We start from the raw sequence: 22,414 nt of genomic DNA on the forward strand, positions 1-22,414 counted from the left end.
GTCCACCCAGATATTTTATTTTGATTTGCCCCCTTTGATCGCACTGCTCCTCTTCCTTTGATATTGTTTGCAAATTTGCATTGAGTTTTCGAAGTCCATTTCACTGACGTAAATTAGTTGTAGTGGCCCCAACACCAGCCCTGGGGCACCCAACTCAGTACCTCCCCTCACAGTACTCGTCTAACTAGTACCCATCATGTTCTGCCCTGACAGCTAATTTATTGCTCATTTGAGTTTTACCCTGAATCTCCACAGCTTCAAGCTTAAACCTTTCATGTGGAACATTATCAAATGTCTTTTGGAAGTGCAAGTACTAAACATCATAGCGTTTACCAGTCAACAACAATTTGCATTTCTATGGCACCTTGAACTTTGAAAAACATCCCACGCTGCTTCATAGAAGTAACAATAATGAATGGTGAGCCAAAGAAGCATTAGATGGGGTGACTAAAAGCTTGGTCGAAGAGATGTGTTTTAGGAAAGGTCTTAAAGGAGGAGAGAGAGGCAGAGAGGTTTAGGCAAGGACAGCCAAAGCTTAGGGCCTCGACAACTAAAGGCACAGCTGCCAATGGTGGGGCAAAGGGAGGAGGTTGCACAAGAGGCCAGAATTGGAGACGGTTGTAGGAAGCTACAGAGGTAGAAAGAAGCGAGGCCATGAAGGCATTTAAACATGAGGATGAGAATTTAAAATTAGAGGCATTGGGATACAGGGAACCAATGTAGGTCAGCGAGCACAGAGCCCTGATGGGCGTGTAAGACTTGGTGTGGGATAGAATACAGGCAGCAGAGTTTTGGATGAAGTTTATGGAGGATGGGAGACCAGCCAGGAGACCACTGTAATCGTCGAGTTTGGAGGCGACAAAGGCATGGATGAGGAGGGGCAGAAAGTTTAGCTTGGAGTCATATAGGACGTCCAGGTTGTGAACAGTCTGGTTCAACCTGAGTCAGTGGTCGGGAATGGGGCTGAAATCGGTGGTAAGGATACAGATACAGAATTTGTGGCAGGGGCTAAGATGATGGCTTTGGCACGTAGATGAGAAAAAGGGGGATCCTTGGAGGACTCCAGTGAAAATGGTGTGGGAGCAGAAAGAGAAGCCATTGCTAGAGATACTTCAGTTAACATTAGATAGGTGATAGTCCATGATCAGATCAGCCACGATATTATTAAATGGCAGAGCAGGCTCGAGGAGCCAGATGGCCTACTCCTGCTCCTATTTCTTATGTTCTTATGTTAATGGAACCGGGTGAGGGCAGTCTCTGGACGACGGAGGAGAGGTGTTGGAGGAAGGTGATGTGGTCGAACGTGTCAAAGGTTGCAGAGAGGTTAATAAAGAAGGAGGCTAGCGTACCAAAGTCCCACGCAGAGGATGTCATTTGTGACTGGTTACAGTCATTTCAGTGCTGTGGCAGGGCTGGAAACCTGAATTGGAGAGAATCAAACAGGGAGTTGTTGGAAAGATGGGCATGGATTTGAGAGAACATATTCAAAGACTTTAGAGAAGGGAGGGAAGTTGGAGATGGGGCAGAAGTTTGCAAGGACAGAGAGGATGAGGGTAAATTTTCTGTCAGGGGAGTGTGATGATGGCAGTTTTGAATGGAAGCAGGATAGTATACAAGGATATGGAACCATTAACAATGTCAGCTCGCATGGGGACCAGGAATGGAAGTTTGGTCGTCAGTAATTTCATGGGAATAGGATCGAGGGAGCAGGAAGTAAGTCTCGGACAACATGATCCGAGAGGACATGAGGGGAGATAGAAGATCAACTAGAGTAAGACACAGGTTCAGTGCGAGGGCAGGGGTGAGCCTTGGGTGAAGGTGGCTTGATGGGAAAGAGGAAAGGAGGGTTGCAGCAAAGGCAGCAGAATGGATGGCCTCAAACTTAATGACAAAGAAGTCCGTAAGCTGCTAGCATTTGTTGTTAGAGGCGAGAGTGGAGGAGGCAGCGGAGAGAGGTTTAAGGAGACAGCTGACAATGGAGAAAAAAACAGGGTTATCTTGGCTATCCAGTATGATCCTGGAGTCTTGAGCAGTTTTGGCAGAGGACAGCAAGGACCAATAGTGCTTGATGTGGTCCAGCCAGATTTGGCGATAGATGCATAACCAGTTTGCACCAGACAAGCGCAAGTCTGCACCCTTAGACTTGAGGGATACAAGATGGAGCCCATACTAGGGTACACGGCTAGGGTGGGAGGCAGTAAGGGTCCAGGCAGTTCACTTGCGTTGTCACTGCCTCAAAGAAATAAAAGAGGTTTGTCAGGCAGGATCTATGGCATCTAAGACCATTACTCAGTTGTTGTTGGTGTACAGATAATCTTCAACTTTACTCCTGATAAATGATTCTATTATATGACACAAAATTGAAGACTCGTTGCCTATATCTGGGAATATTAGCCTCTTTTCAATCTACTGGTAGCTCCCAAGTATCCAATGGCGCTCATGTTTGTCAGAGACTTGCAAATCTCCCTCTCTCAGCACTCTGGGATCAAGAGCATCGAACACTGGGGATTTATTTGTTTTCATAGAATCATAGAAAATTACAGCACAAGAGGAGGTCATTTGGCTGATCGAGCCTGGGCTGGCACTTTGAAACAGCAGTCGTGCTTAGTCCCACATCCTGCCTTTTTGTCCTTAGCCCTCTAACTTCCTCATCCTCAAGTACCTGTCCAACTCCCTTTTAAAATTATGGAATCTGCTTCCACCAACTTTTCAGGTAGAATGTTCCAGATCCCAACAACTCAGAGTGAAAACATTTCTCTTCATCTTCCCTCTGCATCTTTTGCCAATGATTTTGAACCTATGATCTCTCGACCTCTCATCATCTTGAAAACCTCTATCAGGTCACCTGTTAACCTTCTCTGCTCCAAGGAGAACAGTCCTAACTTTTCCAACCTCTCCTCATAACTGAAGTCCCTTATCCTGAGTAACATCCTGGTAAACCCCCTCTGTACCCTTTCTAAGGCCTTGACATCTTTCCTGGTGTGGTGCCCAGAATTGTCCACAATACTCCAGCTGAGGCCTAACCAGTAATTTATAAAGTTCTAGCATGATCTCCTTGCTTTTATACTCTATTCATCTACTTATAACCACAAGTAACCCATATGCTTTATTAACAACCCTATCAACTTGACCTGCCACCTTTTAAGGATTTGTCTCGCTATTCATCTACACTTTTCAAAATTTGTGCCATTTATAGTGTACTGTCTTTCCACATTAGTCTTCCCAAAGTGCATCACCTCACACTTCTCCACATTGAACTCCATCTGCCATGCTTCTGCCCCTTTCACCATCCTGTCTATATGTTGTCCTGAAGCCTATTACTATCCTCATAGGTCGTTTTTAAAAATTGCAAAGAGGAATGGACCCAAAACTGACCCTTGGGGAATACCACTGCAAACCACCTGCTAGTCTGAAAAACATCCATCCAATCATCCTTAGCTTCTTCTCACTGAAGCAATTTTGTATCCATACGGTCACTTTCCCCTTAATTCCATAGGCTTCCATCTTCCAAATAAGCCTCCTATGTGGCGCATTGTCGAATGCCATCCGAAAGTCCATATATACGCTATCTTGATCAACTTTCTCGGTTACCTCAACAAAGAATACAAATGAACTTATTCAGACACGATCTGCCTTTAACAAATCCTTGCTGGCTCTCCTTAGATCTGCCCAAGGATCTATCCTTGGCCTCCTCTTATTTCTCATCGATATGCTGCCCCTTGGCGATATTATCTGAAAACACGGAGTCAGTTTCCACATGTACACTAACGACACCCAGCTCTACCTCTCCACCACTTCCCTCAACCGCTGCTTGGTATCCAAATTGTCAGATTGCTTGTCCGACATCCAGTACTGGATGAGCAGAAATTTTCTCCAATTAGACCGAAGCCATTATCTTTGGTCCCCACCACAAACTGTGTTCCCTAACCACTGACTCCATCCCTCTCCCTAGCATCAATCTGAGGATGAACAAGACCATTCGCAACCTAGGTGCCATATTTGAGAAATGTGTTTCCAGCCACATATCCGCGGCATAACCGCTTTTTACCACCTACGTAACATCGCCCGCCTCCGCTCTTGCCTCAGCTCTTCTGCTGCTAAAACCCTCATTCATTCCTTTGTTACCTCTAAACTTGATTACTCCAACTCACTCCTGGCTGGCCTCCCACATTCTACACTATGTAAACTTGAGGTCATCCGAAACTCAGCAGCCCATGTCCTAACTCGCACCAAGTCATGATCACCCATCACCCTTGTGCTTTCTGACCTACATTAGCTCACAGTTAAACAACGCCTCGATTTCAAAATTCTCATCCTTGTTTACAAATCACTCCATGGCCTTGCCCCTTCCTATCTCAGCTTCATAACCCCACAAGATGCCTGCGCTCCTCAAATTCTGCCCTCTTGAACATCCCTCATTATAACTGCTCAATCATCGGCGGCCGTGCTTTCAGCTGTTTGGGCCCTAAGCTCTGCAACTCCTTCCTTAAACCTCTTTGCCTCTCTATCCTCCTTTAAGATGCTCCTTACAAACTACCTCTTTAACCAAGCTTTTGGTCATCTGCCTTAATTTATCTGTTTTGTCTTGTAACACTGCTGTGAAGCACCTTGGGACGTTTTACTACGTAAAAGGCACTATATAAATAAAAGTTATTATTTGATTAACCCATGCCTATCCAAATTAAAGTTTATGTTGTCCCTGATAATGGCTTCCAATGACTTCCCCAACATCGATGTGACTGGCCTGTAGTTTCCTGGTTTATCCCTCTCCGCTTTCATGAATAGTGGTATAAAATTAGCAACCTTCGGCACTACTCCAGTATCCAATGAGGATTGAAAGATTGTGACCAATGCCTCTGCTATTTCTACCATTGCTTCTTTCAGCAACATAGGATGTATTCCATCTGCACCAAGTGACTTAGCAACTTTCAGTAATGCTAAACTTTTTAGTACGTCTTGTCTACCTATTATCCTGTCCATAACTTCCTTCTCCTCTTTTAGCGTAACCTTCACACCATCCACTTCCTTTTGAAGGCAGATGCTAAGTACTCATTTAATACTTGTGCCGTGTCCTCTGCCTCTACATGAAGATTTCCCTTTGGGTCATCAAAAGGAGCAACTTTTTTCCCTGGCTAACTGCTTACACTTTATATGTTTGTAAAATGTTTTAAGGTTCAATTTAATGTTGCCCACTAATCTTTTCTCGTAACCTCTCGCCTCCCGTATTAACCTTTTCAATTCCCTCATGTACTTTCCATAATCTTTCTGGTTATTAACTGAATCTTGTTCCTGACATTTATCATAAGCCTCATTTTTCTGTTTTATTTTAACTTTTGCTTCCTTTATCATCCAGGACGCATTAGCCCTGGATGCTCTACCTTTTCCCGTCGGAGGAATATGCCTAGTTAGTACATTAACTATCACTTCCCTGAATGCCCTTACTGGTTTACCCTGCAATTGCCGTTTCCAATCTACCTGACCCAAAGGGAAATCTTCATGATTTAAATCACTGAAATGAGCTCTTTCGCAGTTGAGCATTTTTACCTTGGATATTTTCTGGTCTCTTTCCATAATTACTTTAAACCTAATTATGCTGTGGTCACTGTTAGCTAGATGATCTCCGACTGTAACACACTCCATTTGTCCTACTTCATTTCCCAGAAGCAGATTCAACACTGCTTCCTTTATTGTTGGACTGGGGGCACATTGATCGAGAATGTTCTCCTGCACACACGTTAGAAATTCCTCTCCTTCCCTACGCGTGCCACTATGTTTTTGCCAGTCTACATTAGGGTAATTAAAGTCTAATATTACTACTTCATTTTTGTTACACGTCTTAGAAATTTGCTCATCTATCCCCTTCTCGCTGTTTGGAGCTCATTAAAAAATGTCCAACAATGTAACAGCAGGAGAACCAGCAGCAAAGAGTCAGTGAGAGTGAGCCTGAGGGGAAACAGTGTGAGAGGTCAACAGATAACAGCTTCATTGAACATCCTTGGGGAAGGGTAATACAACGGTCACATTTTTGCACAGATCATATCAAACAAGAACCACTCAGATATGCAGCACAAATCTGTTAATATAGTATAAAGATGCTCTGCCAGGATCTCCCTTTCCCATTCTCACATAAGACAAATGAAACAGGTATAAAATTGAGTGCTTAGTCACATTGTCATGTCAAAATGTAAAGAAGTAGAGTGGGGATTTGCACTGAACATTTTATCCACACAAGAATTGTATTTCACCACTTACCAAAACCAATATGTTGTCTTGCTTCCAGCACAACTTCCTCCTCCTGTTTTTGTTGATACACTTGAAGTGAGACTGTATCTCTCCAGTACTCAAGAACCTATATAAAGGTAAAGTCACAGAACCATCACCTAGCTCAGCTGTAGGAAAACAGCCCTGCCCCTTACAACCCCCAGAGTCCTGACACAACTCTCCTGGTTGGTAACCAAGCTGCAAACTTAATACAGGAAAACAACGTGGTACACATGCAAACATTACAAAATTAACATTTAGCTCCAGAGTGTGGCTTAGCTCAATGGAGTTACACAGAGTGGTAGGAGAACCTCACTCCGCAACCTTGGCCAGGTCACCCTGTACAGATGCCAAGCAGAAGCCACAGTCCATTCTACAAGGAGAAAGGGTAAACTATTACAATTCATGCCTACCCCTTCCCCTCTCCGAAAGACACTCACGCTTGAGATCAGTATCCATGGGTGCTGCCAACCTTCCCCCAAATGGCGATTCAAATACAAGTCCAGACAGTAAGTGACACAAATGATTGGATCATTGGGGCATTACTACCAAGTCTGAGCACCGACGAGAACTCAGAATTAGGAACACCTGTCTTCCCTGGTCTACTACCACCGTCTCCTTAAACCCCTCAACCCTGCGGAGGGGTGCTGAGGCCAACTCTAGCATCCAACCCAGCTGCAATCAGCCTACAGCACAGATGGAAGAATCAATCTTGGGAAGTTTCCTGATATCACTCAGTCCTACACGAAACAGTGCAGCTACCCTACCCGCTAATGAGAAGTTATTTGTTAATGAAATAAACGGGTGGAGGGGAGAGCAGAAAGAGAGTCACCCCAAGTTTTTCTTCTGTTCCTCCCAGCAATAGAATAGCACTGGCAGAGGCGGCTGGGAGGAACTTAACCTCCTGGGTAGTTACCATGCACAGGAGAGAAGAGGTAAACATCATAAATACTTTAACAAAAAATTAAATTAAAACAAGAATTCAAAGTTAAAATTTGATGGCAAGCAAAAGAAAATGAAAAGCTGGAATAGATTTTTTTTGTAAAAATCCTGATCTCTCATATATTCAACACAAGAAATGACTTGCACCTTCCTTCATCAATGAAACAGAGCTGTACCTTAGATAACAGGACACGGTGATAATGCTGATCCGCTCTGGCAGTCTTTCTCGCTTCATCAGCCAATGCATGTGCATTGCCTTTCCAAGTGCAGAAACAAAATCTACACGACAAAGAAACAAGTTTAAAACGTTGAATAATCTATTCTCCTCGTGCTGGTCCTAGCAAAGCAAAGGATAAAATCCAGCATTGCAAGGGGCTTATATAAATGACAAATGATACTGACAAACCAAAGTGATTTAAGGAGACAGCACAAACATTTAGAGTTGGACAAAATATGTTAAGTGGGAAAAATAACAATGACAGATGGAATTTAAGATAGGCAAATCTAGAGTAGGGTGCATAGGAAGGGACAATGGAAAACAAACGTACTGCATGAATGATTCTGTAATAGCTAAGAATGAAGCTGAAATAGTCAAGGATGAAGTAGACTCAACACTCAATATGTCCAACCAATGCATCTGTTCTGGAAGGTGGTACAATAATAAAGGTCACACTCAGAAGCAAAAATGGTTTTGAATGCTTCAATCATTAATATTAAAATGAGGACGATACATAAAACGATGTGAAGCTATGTAGTTCTACCATGTGAATTTTAAACCATACAGGACATCTGGCATAATATTTGCCACATATATCCGATAAATGCAGAAACCAATTATTGCAATACTTCATTACCTCAACAGATCTCGTCTCCATTTCTTCTCCTTCTCATCCACCTTATGCAAAATCTGCAGGACATTCTGATGGTAAACCTAGATGAGAGGCAGGGGTTGCATAATACAGCTTTCATGGTCACATTAAGGCTTTAATATTAGTGTCACTGGATAAATATATTGAACTTAGAAAAAAATAAAATTACAAACTTTTAATAATCTCAAAATGACAAAAACAATAAAGACATCTCTCCTGCACTCACCCTCAATGTTAAACTGACCCTTGAAAAACTTGGTTGGTTAGTTCTTAAGTGATTAATTATTACCACAGACTCCTCTGACCAAGCTTGTACCCCCGATTTCGGATTGACTCCTAGTATAAACCTACAACCTGCAGCTCTTGGATTACAGAGCTGTCCATTAAAGGGTCTGCAAACAACCATGGCTCTGGTCCTCTCACAAATCTCACTCATGTCTTCAAGACAGATAAAAGTTGTTACTTTAAAAAGATGCCCAGGATGACAGGATGTTAGAATTCAATGAAACGGCTTGACCCACTGTTACTTTCAAACCCTGTACGATCTGGGAGACTGGTCCAACGTCAATGGCGGTGATCAACTGATACATATTCTTCGGAGGTATGCACATTGGCCAGTTTGGGATGTGTATTATCTGCACTCTGCAGAAATAGCTAGTAGCAACAAATTTTAACCTTGTGTGTGCTGCAGCCAGAAAGCAAGAAACCAACAAATGAGACGCAATTTTGTTAATTGTCCTTTGGTCTGTATTGTTACTCATAGATGATGTCCCATTGTACAATTTCTTAAAAACAACCACTTATATCTGCCCTGAAGCCTCGGTGGGTAACTCACATGTAGCTGCCAGCAGGGGAGCAGGAAACCCGGGTGACTTTCCCCCCTCAGAGGCACTGTACCCAGTTGTGGATGCCTGAGTGCTGACCTAGCTGAGATTAGAAATCTCAGCACAGACCAGAAATGAGTCCCTCTGGGCTGCATGGTATAGTGCTACATGGGTGCTGTCAGGTTTTGTGTTCCATAAAAACATCACTTCAACCAAATCACAGGAAAAAATAACAAAAATGTAAGAATAAAATTGCAGTTTCTACTTAAAGTAAAAACAGAAGAGACCTATACTGAGGGGTACCCATGGATTACAATACGTATTCAACAAATGGAACCAAATTCCGCCACACTTCCAAGTATCAATCCTAAGTTCCTGCTGAATAAATACAAATACTACAGGTACCCAACGTTGATGTGCAATATTCAAAATCCTGGCCTGGGTAATTGACATTGTGCTGGGTTGAAATCCAGCCTAAACTAATGGGAAGAGGACGTAGAATGCAAACCCATCTCTGTCTCTAAGGGTATAGGGCATAATTTGCCTTCATTCAGCATTTGGTATAAAATGCAACTTGCTTCTGACTAAAACAGAGGTGTCTATCAGCATTACACTGCCTATCACTCACCTTCCATCCGTGTAAGGCTTTGCACAGCACCACTTGCTGAAAATGCACATCTGCACACATCTGCTTCTTCCACGTCTCACGCTTTTTCTGCATGTACTGGAAAGTGTAAAAAAATAGGATTTACTCACTGGTGTTAAATTCATTAATTCCACCACAGTAAATCTCAGTTGGACAACAAGAACTTTCAGTCTTATGCTCCAATTATTTTAAATTAATCAATACTTTAACCTCATAAGAACATAAGAAATAGGAGCAGGAGTAGGCCATACGGCCCCTCGAGCCTGCTCCGCCATTTAATAAGATCATGGCTGATCCGATCATGGACTCAGCTCCACTTCCCTGCCTGCTCCCCTTAACCCCTTATGGTTTAAGAAACTGTCTATTTCTGTCTTAAATTTATTCAATGTCACAGCTTCCACAGCTCTCTGAGGCAGCGAATTCCACAGATTTACAACCCTCTGAGACAAGCAATTTCTCCTCATCTCAGTTTTAAATAGGCGGCCCTTTATTCTAAGATCATGCCCTCTAGTTCTAGTCTTCCCCATTAGTGGAAACATCCTCTCTGCATCCATCTTGCCAAGCACCCTCATAATCTTATACGTTTTGATAAGATCACCTCTCATTCTTCTGAATTCCAATGAGTAGAGGCCCAACCTACTCAACCTCTCCTCATAAGTCAACCCCTTCATCTCCAGAATCAACCTAGTGAACCTTCTCAGAACTGCCTCTAAAGCAAGTATATCCTTTCGTAAATATGGAAACCAAAACTGCAAGCAATATTCCAGGTGTGGCCTCACCAATAGCCTGTATAGCTGTAGCAAGACTTCCCTGCTTTTATACTCCATCCCCTTTGCAATAAAGGCAAAGATACCATTGGCCTTCCTGATTACTTGCTGTACCTGCATACTATCCTTTTGTGTTTCATGCACAAGTACCCCCAGGTCTCGCTGTACTGCAGCACTTTGCAATCTTTCTCCATTTAAATAACTTGCTCTGTGATTTTTTCTGCCGCAGTGCATGACCTCACAATTTCCAACATTATACTCCAGATGCCGAATTTTTGCCCACTCACTTAGCCTGTCTATTTCCTTTTGCAGATTTTGTGTGTCCTCCTCACACATTGCTTTTCCTCCCATCTTTATGTCAACAAACTTGGCTACGTTACACTCAGTCCCTTCTTCTAAGTCGTTAATATAGATTGTAAATAGTTGGGGTCCCAGCACTGATCCCTGCGGCACCCCACTAGTTACCTCATCCCTTTTTATTTCTTCCAGTTTCTCCTTTCCGAAGGGTACTACCACTTACTCGGGCATCATGCCACACACACTGGGGTCTTCCTGTAGCCCATCATGTGCAAGCTTAGGCTGGAAGTGACAACAAACTATTTAACTGCATCAGCAACTCAAACAAAGTTGATCCAGTCCTGATTCAATGTCTGCATGACCACTTTTCCATCAGCACAGCAATTAGGAGTGGGAACACTGGCTGATTTTTCTTCTTCCCAAATAATACGCTACAGGCGCGAACTCAGCAAAGCTCCACTGAAGATTGTGCTAGAATTGACAGTGAAGTCATCTGCGCGCCAGTCAGAAACTGCAATGTGGCATTTCATTTCCCACGTCCAGCATCTTCGTGACCTGTCCAAGACTCCCAATTTAGTGCTAAATTAAGGGCAGATTTTGGGTCCATGATCACTAGACGGAGACTCCCCTAAATCCATTTCACATGTGACCCTTATAGCCAAAAAGAGGATTTCAACCCAGGTCCAAAGTGAAAGGACATCACATGCAAACCCACAGCCTCCTGACCCCAATGAATCACCTAATCAATTTAACTCCATCACCATGCAATCCCCAAACTGTTCTTTCACCTGCAAGCTGGCCCTACTTCTTGCTCAATCATGCTATTAGAGCCAAGCTGGATTGGCATCAGAGTGAAGCAAAGTAACAGCTTTAGACCCACACCGAAGATTGCATTAGAATTGACAATGAGCACCAGTCAGATGCTCTGGTCACAGAGGTAGGCAGGCACTGCTTGTGGGAGGCACAGACAGACCTGCTGTTAATGACAGCGGAAAAGAACTGCTGGGGGTGGAGCAGAAAGAGATTGAGTAAAACATATCTGGTTTTGTCTGCTGTTACTTGAAACATGTGGCATTTTAATGTATGTGGGGTTTGAACAGCCAGTTCAAGCCAGAAATCTTGTAGTAGACCTCCAATACACTGTTGAAAATTATGTCAGTTACAGGCTTGATAGAAGTATAATTCAAACTAAAGACTGCTGTCAATTCATCTTTTTTTAAAACTAATCAGTTTCTATTTGACTAATAATTCATTTTAAAATTTAAACTGAACAGAATTTAGTAGATTCTGGTTGTTGGTCTTTGTACATAACTACTTGTAAAAGGACGCGACTGCTGTCAACGAACAGGGAGCAAGGCTGAAATGCCGGGAACAGGGAGCGGAGTTGAAATGCCAGGAAAACGGAGCAAGGCTGAAATGCCAGGAACAGGGAGCTGGACTGAAATGCCAGGAACAGGGAGCTGGACTGCGCAGTTTCCGGTCATTGAAATCAGCTTCTGGTTCGTTGGCAGGAGTCAATCTGTTTGTAAAAACTTCCCACTCAGTGAGGTCAGCGGGTGATCAAATATTTCTTCAAACAAAAATAAGTGCGCTCTGTATATTTATATGGAACTCAATGAGGTTCGTTATTCCAAATATGGACGTGTAGGCACTCGGATCCATTCAGCTTGATTTAATTCCGGTTGGATTGCTATTCACGCACCTAACTGAAACAGTAGTTCGATTCCTTACCTGCTGCCAAGCATTCCAGGTCTCACGCAAGCGACACTTGTACCAGTGTCTTGCTGCTCGCAGCTCACTGTCCCGTCTGAGGTAGAGACAGGAAACACAAAGGATGCAAGCATTACATTTATATCAAACTCTGGTCTCTAGCTGCCTAAAATGAGACTTGAACACATTTGAAACTTGTCTACAAATACACATTACCATGTTCGGGAGGTTTGATTCGCAAGCTGCAGTCACGAGACTCATTTACTGTATTGCTACCAACACAGTATACGGCGGCTTAAAATGACACTTCAATATTGTACAATACTCAGCACCTCAAGCTGTTCCCACCAATGCTACCACCAGCGACAGACTTGTAGCCTAGTGCTATTTTTTTAGTAAACAGAGTGTTATGAGGTTGTGGCATTTAGCGAATGAAGCAGAGAGCCTGTCAACATTTAAGAATAGTTAGATAGGTGAGTGAAGGAAAGGCAAATAAAGGGATTATGTGTACATGGGATTAGGATTCCTGTTTATGGGGAAGATAAAGATCAATACTGACTGGTCGGGCCCAACAGCCTGTTTCCCTGTTGTAGTTTTATGTAATGCACAATATTCTCTCCAGATACAGCCCAAATTTTGAGGGATTTAATTTTTATTTGTACTGTTGGTCTTACCGCAGGAAAAGGGTACACACAGCCAGATAGGGAATGGGTGACCAACAGGAAGAGCAATGCAAGGAAGGTAGTGCAGGTCCCCTGCGGTCAACCCCTGCAAAACAGATACACCGCTTTGTGTACTGTTGAGGGGGATGACTCATCAGGGTAGGGCAGCAGCAGCCAGGTTCATGACACCGTGGGTGGCTCTGCTGCACGGGAGGGCAGGAAAAAGAGTGGGAGAGCGATAGTGATTGGGGATTCAATTGTAAGGGGAATAGATAGGCATTTCTGCGGCCGCAACCGAGACTCCAGGATGGTATGTTGCCTCCCTGGTGCAAGGGTCAAGGATTTCTCGGAACGGGTGCAGGCCTTTCTGAAAAGGGAGGGCGAATAGCCAGTTGTCGTGGTGCATATAGGTACCAACGATATAGGTAAAAAAAAGGGATGAGGTCCTACAAGATGAATTTAGGGAGCTAGGAGCTAATTAAAAAGTAGGACCTCAAAAGTAGTAATCTCAGGATTGCTACCAGTGCCACGTGCTAGTCAGAGTAGGAATCGCAGGATAGCTCAGATGAATACGTGGCTTGAGGAGTGGTGCAGCAGGGAGGGATTCAAATTCCTGGGACACTGGAACCGGTTCTGGGGGAGGTGGGACCAGTACAAACCGGAAGGTCTGCACCTGGGCAGGACCGGAACCAATGTCCTAGGGGGAGTGTTTGCTAGTGCTGTTGGGGAGGAGTTAAACTAATATGGCAGGGGGATGGGAACCTATGCAGGGAGACAGAGGGAAGTAGAATGGGGGCAGAAGCAAAAGATAAAAAGAAGAAAAGTAAAAGTGGAGGGCAGAGAAACCTAAGGCAAAAAGCAAAAAGGGCCACATTGCAGCAAAACTCTAAAGGGGCAAAATGTGTTAAAGACAAGCCTGAAGGCTCTGTGCCTCAATGCGAGGAGTATTCGGAATAAGGTGGACGAATTAACTGCGCAGAATAGCAGTTAACAGGTATGATGTAATTGGCATCACGGAGACATGGCTCCAGGGTGACCAAGGCTGAGAACTCAACATTCAGGGATATTCAACATTTAGGAAGGATAGACAGAAAGGAAAAGGAGGCGGGGTGGCATTACTGGTTAAGGAGGAAATTAATGCAACGGTAAGAAAGGACATTAGCTTGGATGATGTGGAATCAGTATGGGTGGAGCTGCGGAATACCAAGGGGCAGAAAACGCTAGTGGGAGTTGTGTACAGACCACCAAACAGTAGTAGTAAGGTTGGGGACAGCATCAAACAAGAAATTAGGGATGCATGCAATAAAGGTACAGCAGTTATCATGGGTGGCTTTAATCTACATATTGATTGGGCTAACCAAACTGGTAGCAATGTGGTGGAAGAGGATTTCCTGGAGTGTATTAGGGATGGTTTCCTCGACCAATATGTCGAAGAACCAAGCAGGGAGCTGGTCATTCTAGACTGGGTGATGTGTAATGAGAAAGGACTAATTAGCAATCTTGTTGTGCGAGATCCCTTGGGGAAGAGTGACCATAACATGGTAGAATTCTTTATTAGGATGGAGAGTGACACAGTTAATTCAGAAACTAGGGTCCTGAACTTAAGGAAAGGTAGCTTTGATGGTTTGAGGCGTGAATTGGCTAGAATAGACTGGCAAATGATACTTAAAAGAATTGACCATGAATAGGCAATGACAAACATTTAAAGATCACATGGATGAACTTCAGACATTGTACATCCCTGTCTGGAGTAAAAATAAAACGGGGAAAGTGGCTCAACCGTGGCTAACAAGGGAAATTAAGGATAGTGTTAAATCCAAGGAAGAGGCATATAAATTGGCCAGAAAAAGTAGCAGACCTGAGGACTGGGAGAAATTTAGAATTCAGCAGAGGAGGACAAAGGGTTTAATTAAGAAGGGGAAAATAGAGTATGAGAAGAAGCTTGCCGGGAACATAAAAATTGACTGCAAAAGCTTCTATAGATATGTGAAGAGAAAAAGATTAGTGAAGACAAACATAGGTCCCTTGCAGTCGGATTCAGGTGAATTTATAATGGGGAACAAAGAAATGGCAGACCAATTGAACAAATACTTTGGTTCTGTCTTCACGAAGGAAGACACAAATAACCTTCCGGAAGTACTAGGGGACCGAGGGTCGAGTGAGAAGGAGGAACTGAAGGATATCCTTATTAGGCGGGAAATTGTGTTAGGGAAATTGATGGGATTGAAGGCCAATAAATCCCTGGAGCCTGATAATCTGCATCCCAGAGTACTTAAGGAAGTGGCCCTAGAAATAGTGGATGCATTGGTGATCATTTTCCAACAGTCTATCGACTCGGGATCAGTGCATATGGACTGGAGGGCAGCTAATGTAACACCACTTTTTAAAAAGGGAGGGAGAAAGAAAGCGGGTAATTATAGACCGGTTAGCCTGGCATCAGTGGTGGGGAAAATGTTGGAATCAATTATTAAGGATAAAATAGCAGCGTATTTGGAAAGCAGTGACAGGATCGGTCCAAGTCAGCATGGATTTATGAAAGGGAAATCATGCTTGACAAATCTTCTGGAATTTCTTGAGGATGTAACTAATAGAGTGGACAAGGGAGAACCAGTGAATGTGGTGTATTTGGACTTTCAAAAGGCTTTTGATAAGGTCCCCCTCAAGAGATTAGTGTGCAAAATCAAAGCACATGGTATTGGGGGTAATATACTGATGTGAATAGAGAACTGGTTGGCAGACAGGAAGCAGAGAGTAGGGATAAACGGGTCCTTTTTAAAATGGCAGGCATTGACTAGTGGAGTGCCGGAGGGACCCCAGCTCTTTATAATATACATCAATGATTTGGATGAAGGAATTTAGTGTAATATCTCCAAGTTTGCACATGACACTAAACTGGGTGGCAGTGTGAGCTGTGAGGGTGACGCTAAGAGGCTGCAGGGTGACTTGGACAGGTTAGGTGAGTGGGCAAATGCATGGCAGATGCAGTATAATGTGGATAAATTTGAGGTTACCCACTTTGGGGGCAAAAACGCAAAGACTGTTTATCATCTGAACGGTGGCAGATTAGAAAAGGGGAGGTGCAACGAGACCTGGGTGTCATGGTTCATCAGTCATTGAAAGTTGGCATGCAGGTACAACAGGCGGTGAAGAAGGCAAATGGTATGTTGGCCTTCATAGCTAGGGGATTTGAGTATAGGAACAGGGAGGTCTTACTGCAGTTGTACAGGGCCTTGGTGAGGCCTCACCTGGAATATTGTGTTAGTTTTGGTCTCCTAATCTGAGGAAGGATGTTCTTGCTATTGAGGGAGTGCAGCGAAGGTTCACCAGACTGATTCCTGGGATGGCTGGACTGACATATGAGGAGAGACTGGATCAACTTGGCCTTTATACATTAGAGTTTAGAAGAATGAGAGGGGATCTCATAGAAACATACAAGATTCTGACGGGATGGGACAGGTTAGATGCGAGTAGATTGTTCCTGATGTTGGGGAAGTCCAGAACCAGGGGACAGTCTTAGGATAAGGGGTAGGCCATTTAGGACTGAGTTGAGGAGAAACAGCTTCACTCAGAGAGTTGTTAACTGTGGAATTCTCTACCGCAGAGAGTTGTTGATGCCAGTTCATTGGATATATTCAAAAGGGAGTTAGATATGGCCCTTACGGCTAAGGGGATCAAGGGGTATGGAGAGAAAGCAGGAAAGGGGTACTGAGGGAATGATCAGCCATGATCTTATCGAATGGTGGTGCAGACTCAAAGGGCTGAATGGCCTACTCCTGCACCTATTTTCTATGTTTCTATGCTTGGTGAACAGTTCTAGGTGACCAAGCTTTTGGACCTGACCTAATATTTCTTTCTTTGGCTCGGTGTTAAATTTTGTTTGAAAACGCACCTGTGAAGCGCCTTGGAACTTTTTAACTACGTTAAAGGCGCTGTATAAATGCAAGTTGTTGTGATGTATGCAAAAATCTCACGAGGACACTGAACAATATTGGAGAACATTAATATGGTTCTCAGGTGGGATGGCCAACATGGGCTTTGGGAAGAGTGAAGGAAGAAATGTAGGTGGAAGTAACAATAACAACATTGCTCCATTAATGTAACATGAACTGTTGGGAGTTCCATCCTCTGGGTGCCATGAAGCAGTTATAATTGTATAAATACACATTTGCAAACAGCTGCTGGTTTTACTGTGTTTTCTCACCTTTCTTGAAAGTACTGCTCACCCTGGAGTACAGTCTCACAGACCCAAGCAACCTTCCAGAACCTCACACAAGTGGCAATCCTTTACACGAGAGCTTAGAATGCAAGTGTCAGCAGGCTATTTGACTATGAGGGTATCACAAACAAGGTTGATCAACACGCTCGCGTGCTTTTCTGCACTGGTCACTGGATCGTTTTCTGAAGAGGAAACCTTGGCTGACTGTACCACTCCTACCATCAACCCAGCTAATTTAACACAGAATGAGCATCAAATCTGAGATCTTTGGGTCTCCGTGTTACACCACAAGATTCATTTACCCACTCAGCCATTACAGCCCAAATTTCCGCTTTGTCGGACTATGGAAGCATTAAGCAGAGGTAAAAACGCCCAGTAATTTCATACCCTGCTTTCTGCTCTGCCACAGTCTCTCTCCAAAAGTGCATCGATTTAAGCAGCAGCTGACGTCTCAAGTGATCTTCAGCCATGGCCTCCTTCTCTCTCTCCTCCATGCAGACAGCAGTCTGCTCACGCCAATTCCACCAGTAACGCTGCAGCATGCATCGAGCAGAATGAATCACAGCCTGCAGATATAGAAATATGTGCATCAATTCTCTCCCAATGAGAAACCAGTTTACCAACATCCTACCAAGTAAACCGGTGTAGAAGCTGCAACAGCTGCATCATTGGAATAAGACACCACTCCCCTCATAAACCCGTTTCACAGCTAATAAATTACCTGAACTGCAGTTACTGATTAAAGTAGGGAAACGGGACAGCCAATTGTACATAGAAAGATCCGACAAACAGCAATGAGGTTAATGACCAGATAATCTGTTTTATTGGTGTTGGTCGAGGGATAACTTTTGGTTAGGACACTGGGAGAACTCCCCTGCTCTTTGTGTTGTAGGATCTAATGCATTTACCTGAGGGGCAGTTGGGGCTTCTGCTTAACATCCAATCCAAAAGACAGTGCTTCTGACAGTGCAGCACTCCCTCGGTACTGCACTGGAGTGTCAGCCTAGACTGTGTCCAAAACTATGGTCTGGGGCTTGAACCCACAGCATCCTGATTCAGAGACGAGAGAATGCTACCCACTGAGCCAAGGCTGCACCTTAATTAGTTCAATATTTACACCCCCTCAGTTTAATTATGGCCGCAGTAAAATAGATTACCAGGGTGGTGGGGGTCTGGAACTCGCTGCCTGAAAGGGTGGTAGAGGCAGAAACCTTCATCGCAATTATAAAGTACTTGGATATGCACTTGAAGTGCCATAAATCTACAGAGCTGGAAAGTGAGATTGGACTGCACAGCTCTTTTTCGGCCGGCACAGACATAATGGGCCGAATGATCTTCTGTGCTGTAAATTTCTATAATTCTATGATCCTATTTTCCCAGACTGATTTGACAACAGAATATTTCCACAGAACAGAATAATCCAAAGAGCATATTTTGTTACCCTCGGTTATGGTTGACTGTTGAAAGGATGCAAGTTATATTTACCAATCTTTCTGCCATTCGATTCTCACGCTGATGATCCATCTTCTCCCACCAAGTGTAAAAGGCCAGTCTCTGCATTATCTCTCTGTGAGGACAGAAGGTTAGATGCTACAGTATATGGTAACTGACAGTTTACAGTTAAACGTGTGTGCTTTGCTGGATAGGTATCTGGAGAGTACACTTCCCAAGCAGTTGTGATGATCACCACGGTAAAAAAAGATTGTTGTGTATTGGAGCTCTGACTAAAATCAAATGTTTAAACACTTAGATCCCTTAATGACACATGGGACAATGAATCGGGATCCTAAAGACAATCAGAGTCAATTCCAGTTGATTTACATATTGCCTCTTCACCTGGGTAATTGGCAAGTACAACAATTAAGGGTCAAGAGGATAGCTAGACAGATAGATAATGTTTAAGAGGTGCCTTTTTTTTTAGCAACTTTGGAACAGGAGTAGGCTATTCAGCTCTTCGAGCCTGTTCTACCATTCAATCAGATCATCGCTGATCTGTATCTCAACTCCATTTACCCATCTCGGTTCTGTACCCCTTAATGCCGTTACCCAACAAAAATCTATCAATCTCAATTTTGACATTTTCAATTGACCCCCAGCCTCAACAGCTTTCTGTAGAGTTCCAGATTTCTAATTTCAAAATTTGCAGATGATTTGCGGAAGTATAGTGAACAATGAGGAGGACAGTGATAGAGGATATAGACAGGCTGGTGCACATGGCAGAGCAGGTTGAGAAAGTGGTTAAACAAGCATATGGGATCCTGGGTTTCATAAACAGAGGCATAGAGTACAAAAGCAAGAAAGTTATGATGAACCTTTATAAAACACTGGTTCCGCCGCAACTAGAAAATGGTGTCCAATTCTGGGTACCGCACTTTAGAAAGGCCTTGGAGAGGGTGCAGAAAAGATTTACAAGAATGACTCCAAGGATGAGGGACTTCAATTACATGGATAGACTGAAGAAGCTGGGGTTGTTCTCCTTAGAGCAGAGAAGGTTGAGAGGAGATTTGATAGAGGTGTTCAAAATCATGAGGGGTCGAGACAGAGTGGATAGAGAGAAACTGTTCCCATTGGCAGAAAGGCCGAGAGCCAGAGGACACAGATGTAAGGTGATTGGCAGAAGAACTAAAGGCGACTCAAGGAAAAATGGTTTACGCAGCGAGTGGTTACAATCTGGAATGCATTGCCTGAAAGGGTGGAGGCAGATTCAATCGTGGCTTTCAAAAGGGAATTAGATAAGTATCTGGAAGAAATTTTTTTGCAGGGTTAGGGGGATAGGGCGGGGGAGTAGAAGTAGCTGAAGCGCTCTTACAGAGAGCCGACACGGGCTCGACAGGCTGAATGATTACAGCACAGAAGGAGATCATTCGATAATTCCATTACATTTTGTGTGAAGTGTTGCCTGATATCACCCCTGAAAGGCCTTGCTCTAATTTTGAAGTTATGTCCCTTATTCTGGACTACTCCACCATCCCCAAATACTTACTCTCCCTGCTCCCTGAGCCAAGGCTATCTCGACCTCACAGGATTTGGTATCTTCAGGAGTGGAGAGGGCAAAGCTGGAAAAAAAGCAATTGTAAACATTCAGCACTTGGACAGTACCTGTGAAATACCCACGCAGTCTCGCTCAGCTGATTCAGGTGTTTCTTCTCCCTGACAAACACCCTCCACCTCTTTAGGTACAAAGGCAACATCGTCTGACTGTAGTGAGTGTTGGCCGCCTTATTCTGAACCTGAAAAAAAGGCCCAAGCAACTACATTGAACAGCGAACTGCACAATCGTTAACAAAGGGGTCATTTTTAGTCACCCCTCCTCCCTGTTCCTCTTTGGGATCACTGGCCCTTAACCAGCATAAACAGAAAACATACGAACATCGGAGCAAAGAAGGTGAAGGGGAGATTTAATAGACATGTTCAAAATGATGATGGGGTTTGATAAAGTAGATAGGGAGAAACTGTTTCCACTAGCAGGAGGGTAGGTAACCAGAGGACACAGATTTAAGGTAATGAGCAAAAAAATCTAAGGGGCAGATGTGGCGAATTCTTCTAACACAGGGAGTTATGATGATCTGGAATGCACTACCTCAAAGGGTGGTGGAAGACGGTTCAATAGTACCTTTCAAAAAGGAAGTGGATATATAGTTAAATAGAAACATTTTGCAGAACTATAGGAAAAGAGCAGGGGAATGAGACTAATTAGATAGTTCTTTCGAAGAGCCGGCAAAGACACAATGGGCCGAATGGCCTCCTTCGATGCTGTATGATTCCATGAAAACTCCAGTGGTGGAGAACTTTGGGAACCACAGATCGAAAGTCATCTGTTCCTCCCAAGCATGCTATACTTATGTCCCTAATACTGTACACAAAACGTTACTTTCTGAAATAAATCTAACATGCATTAGAATGAATCTACACTATCTACTTGCACCATCTCCCTCGGGAGCCTGTTCCATAAATATCAAGCTCCACTCCAGCACATGATCTAGGCGAGCACTTCAGTACAGTACTAAGTGAGTGCTGCAACATCACAGATGCTGTCTTTCGGATGAGATGGTAAAGCAATGCTCCGTCTACCTATCCGGGTGAACTTAATAGATCTCACGGCACTATTAGAAAAGCAGAGGCATTCTCCCAATGTCATGGTCAACCTTTATTCCGCAACCAATATAGATATATTGTTCAGTTATCTCATGGCTGTTCATGAAGGTGGCCGTGGGCAGACTGACTCCCACATTTGCTTACGTTAGTGAGTGCACTTCAAAAGTAATTTATTGGCTGTGAAATGCTCTGGGATGTCTTATGAATATGAATTTGGGTTTTGTTTCTTCTATTCAACTGATGCACAGATTGCATGCTGGGAAATGCTGCAAACTGTGCATGCTCAGCATGCAATGATGTGATTGAAAGCACTCTCTTGATTATTGTGGGGTTAAAAAAATCTAATCAAAGGCCAAGCTGAGATGTTGAAGTAAGCGGAGAGTAGGGGTAAAGGGTAGCTATTCACAGTGGCAGAAGATGGGTAGTGGTGTTCCACAAGGATCAATACTAGGACACACTGCTGTTCACAATTTATAAAGGTAGAGTGTCCAAAATCCGGAAGCCTCTGGACCAAGGTCTTTGGGTATTTCCGGATTTTGGAACGTCTTTCCGACGTCCGGAATCCGGAAGCGCCTCAGCTGAGGTAAGGGTGCTTCGGTGGGGGGGGGGGGGGGGAGTGGAGGTTCTGGAGTGGCAGCATCGGCGGCCGGCAAACCTGGGTTGAACACCTGCAAAAAAGTTAAGTTAAAGTTTTTATTTTTTAATTCTATTACAGCGTTTTAGTAGTTAAGGGTTTTGTGAATTTTTATTTGTTGGAATTTTTTTGTGGTATTTTCCCCCCTCCCTCGGCCCAACTCGCAGCAGTAATCATTTTTTTTAAATGGCCGGATTTCGGAACATTTTCTGTATTCTGGACGACCCCTCCACGGATCAGCACGATGTCCGGATTTTGGAACATTACGTATTTTGGAACTCCGGATTTCGGCCGTTCAATCTGTATTAACAATTTAGACTAAGGAATCAAAAACACAATTTCTAAATTTGCGGATTACACCAAATTGGGGGAAGATAGTCAATACTGAGGAGGACTGCAACAAATTACAGGAAGTACATGAATAAACTTGCAGAAAAGGCATATAATTAGCAAATGAAGTTCAACGCAGGTAAATGTGAGGCTGGAAGAAT

General features: G+C 43.6%; 1 protein-coding gene across 3 annotated transcripts in view; it reads right to left on the reverse strand.

The window, feature by feature from the left end:
* Window positions 1-22,414, reverse strand: part of sfi1 (SFI1 centrin binding protein) — a 209,556-nt gene that overhangs the window by 81,534 nt on the left and 105,608 nt on the right. For all 3 annotated transcript variants that reach the window (XR_011594118.1, XM_070887562.1, XM_070887563.1), the window contains exons 15-22: window positions 20,294-20,424; window positions 18,680-18,761; window positions 17,582-17,760; window positions 12,338-12,413; window positions 9,525-9,620; window positions 8,058-8,134; window positions 7,380-7,482; window positions 6,253-6,349 (exon numbers count right to left, since the gene is read on the reverse strand). Coding sequence is in view for 2 of the 3 variants with exons in the window: in XM_070887562.1 (XP_070743663.1) it covers window positions 6,253-6,349; window positions 7,380-7,482; window positions 8,058-8,134; window positions 9,525-9,620; window positions 12,338-12,413; window positions 17,582-17,760; window positions 18,680-18,761; window positions 20,294-20,424 (841 nt within the window). In the remaining variant the exon portion in view is untranslated. The remainder of the gene's footprint in view (window positions 1-6,252; window positions 6,350-7,379; window positions 7,483-8,057; window positions 8,135-9,524; window positions 9,621-12,337; window positions 12,414-17,581; window positions 17,761-18,679; window positions 18,762-20,293; window positions 20,425-22,414) is intronic.

The sequence above is a fragment of the Pristiophorus japonicus genome, chromosome 8, assembly GCF_044704955.1.
Source record: "Pristiophorus japonicus isolate sPriJap1 chromosome 8, sPriJap1.hap1, whole genome shotgun sequence".
NCBI lineage: Eukaryota > Metazoa > Chordata > Chondrichthyes > Pristiophoridae > Pristiophorus > Pristiophorus japonicus.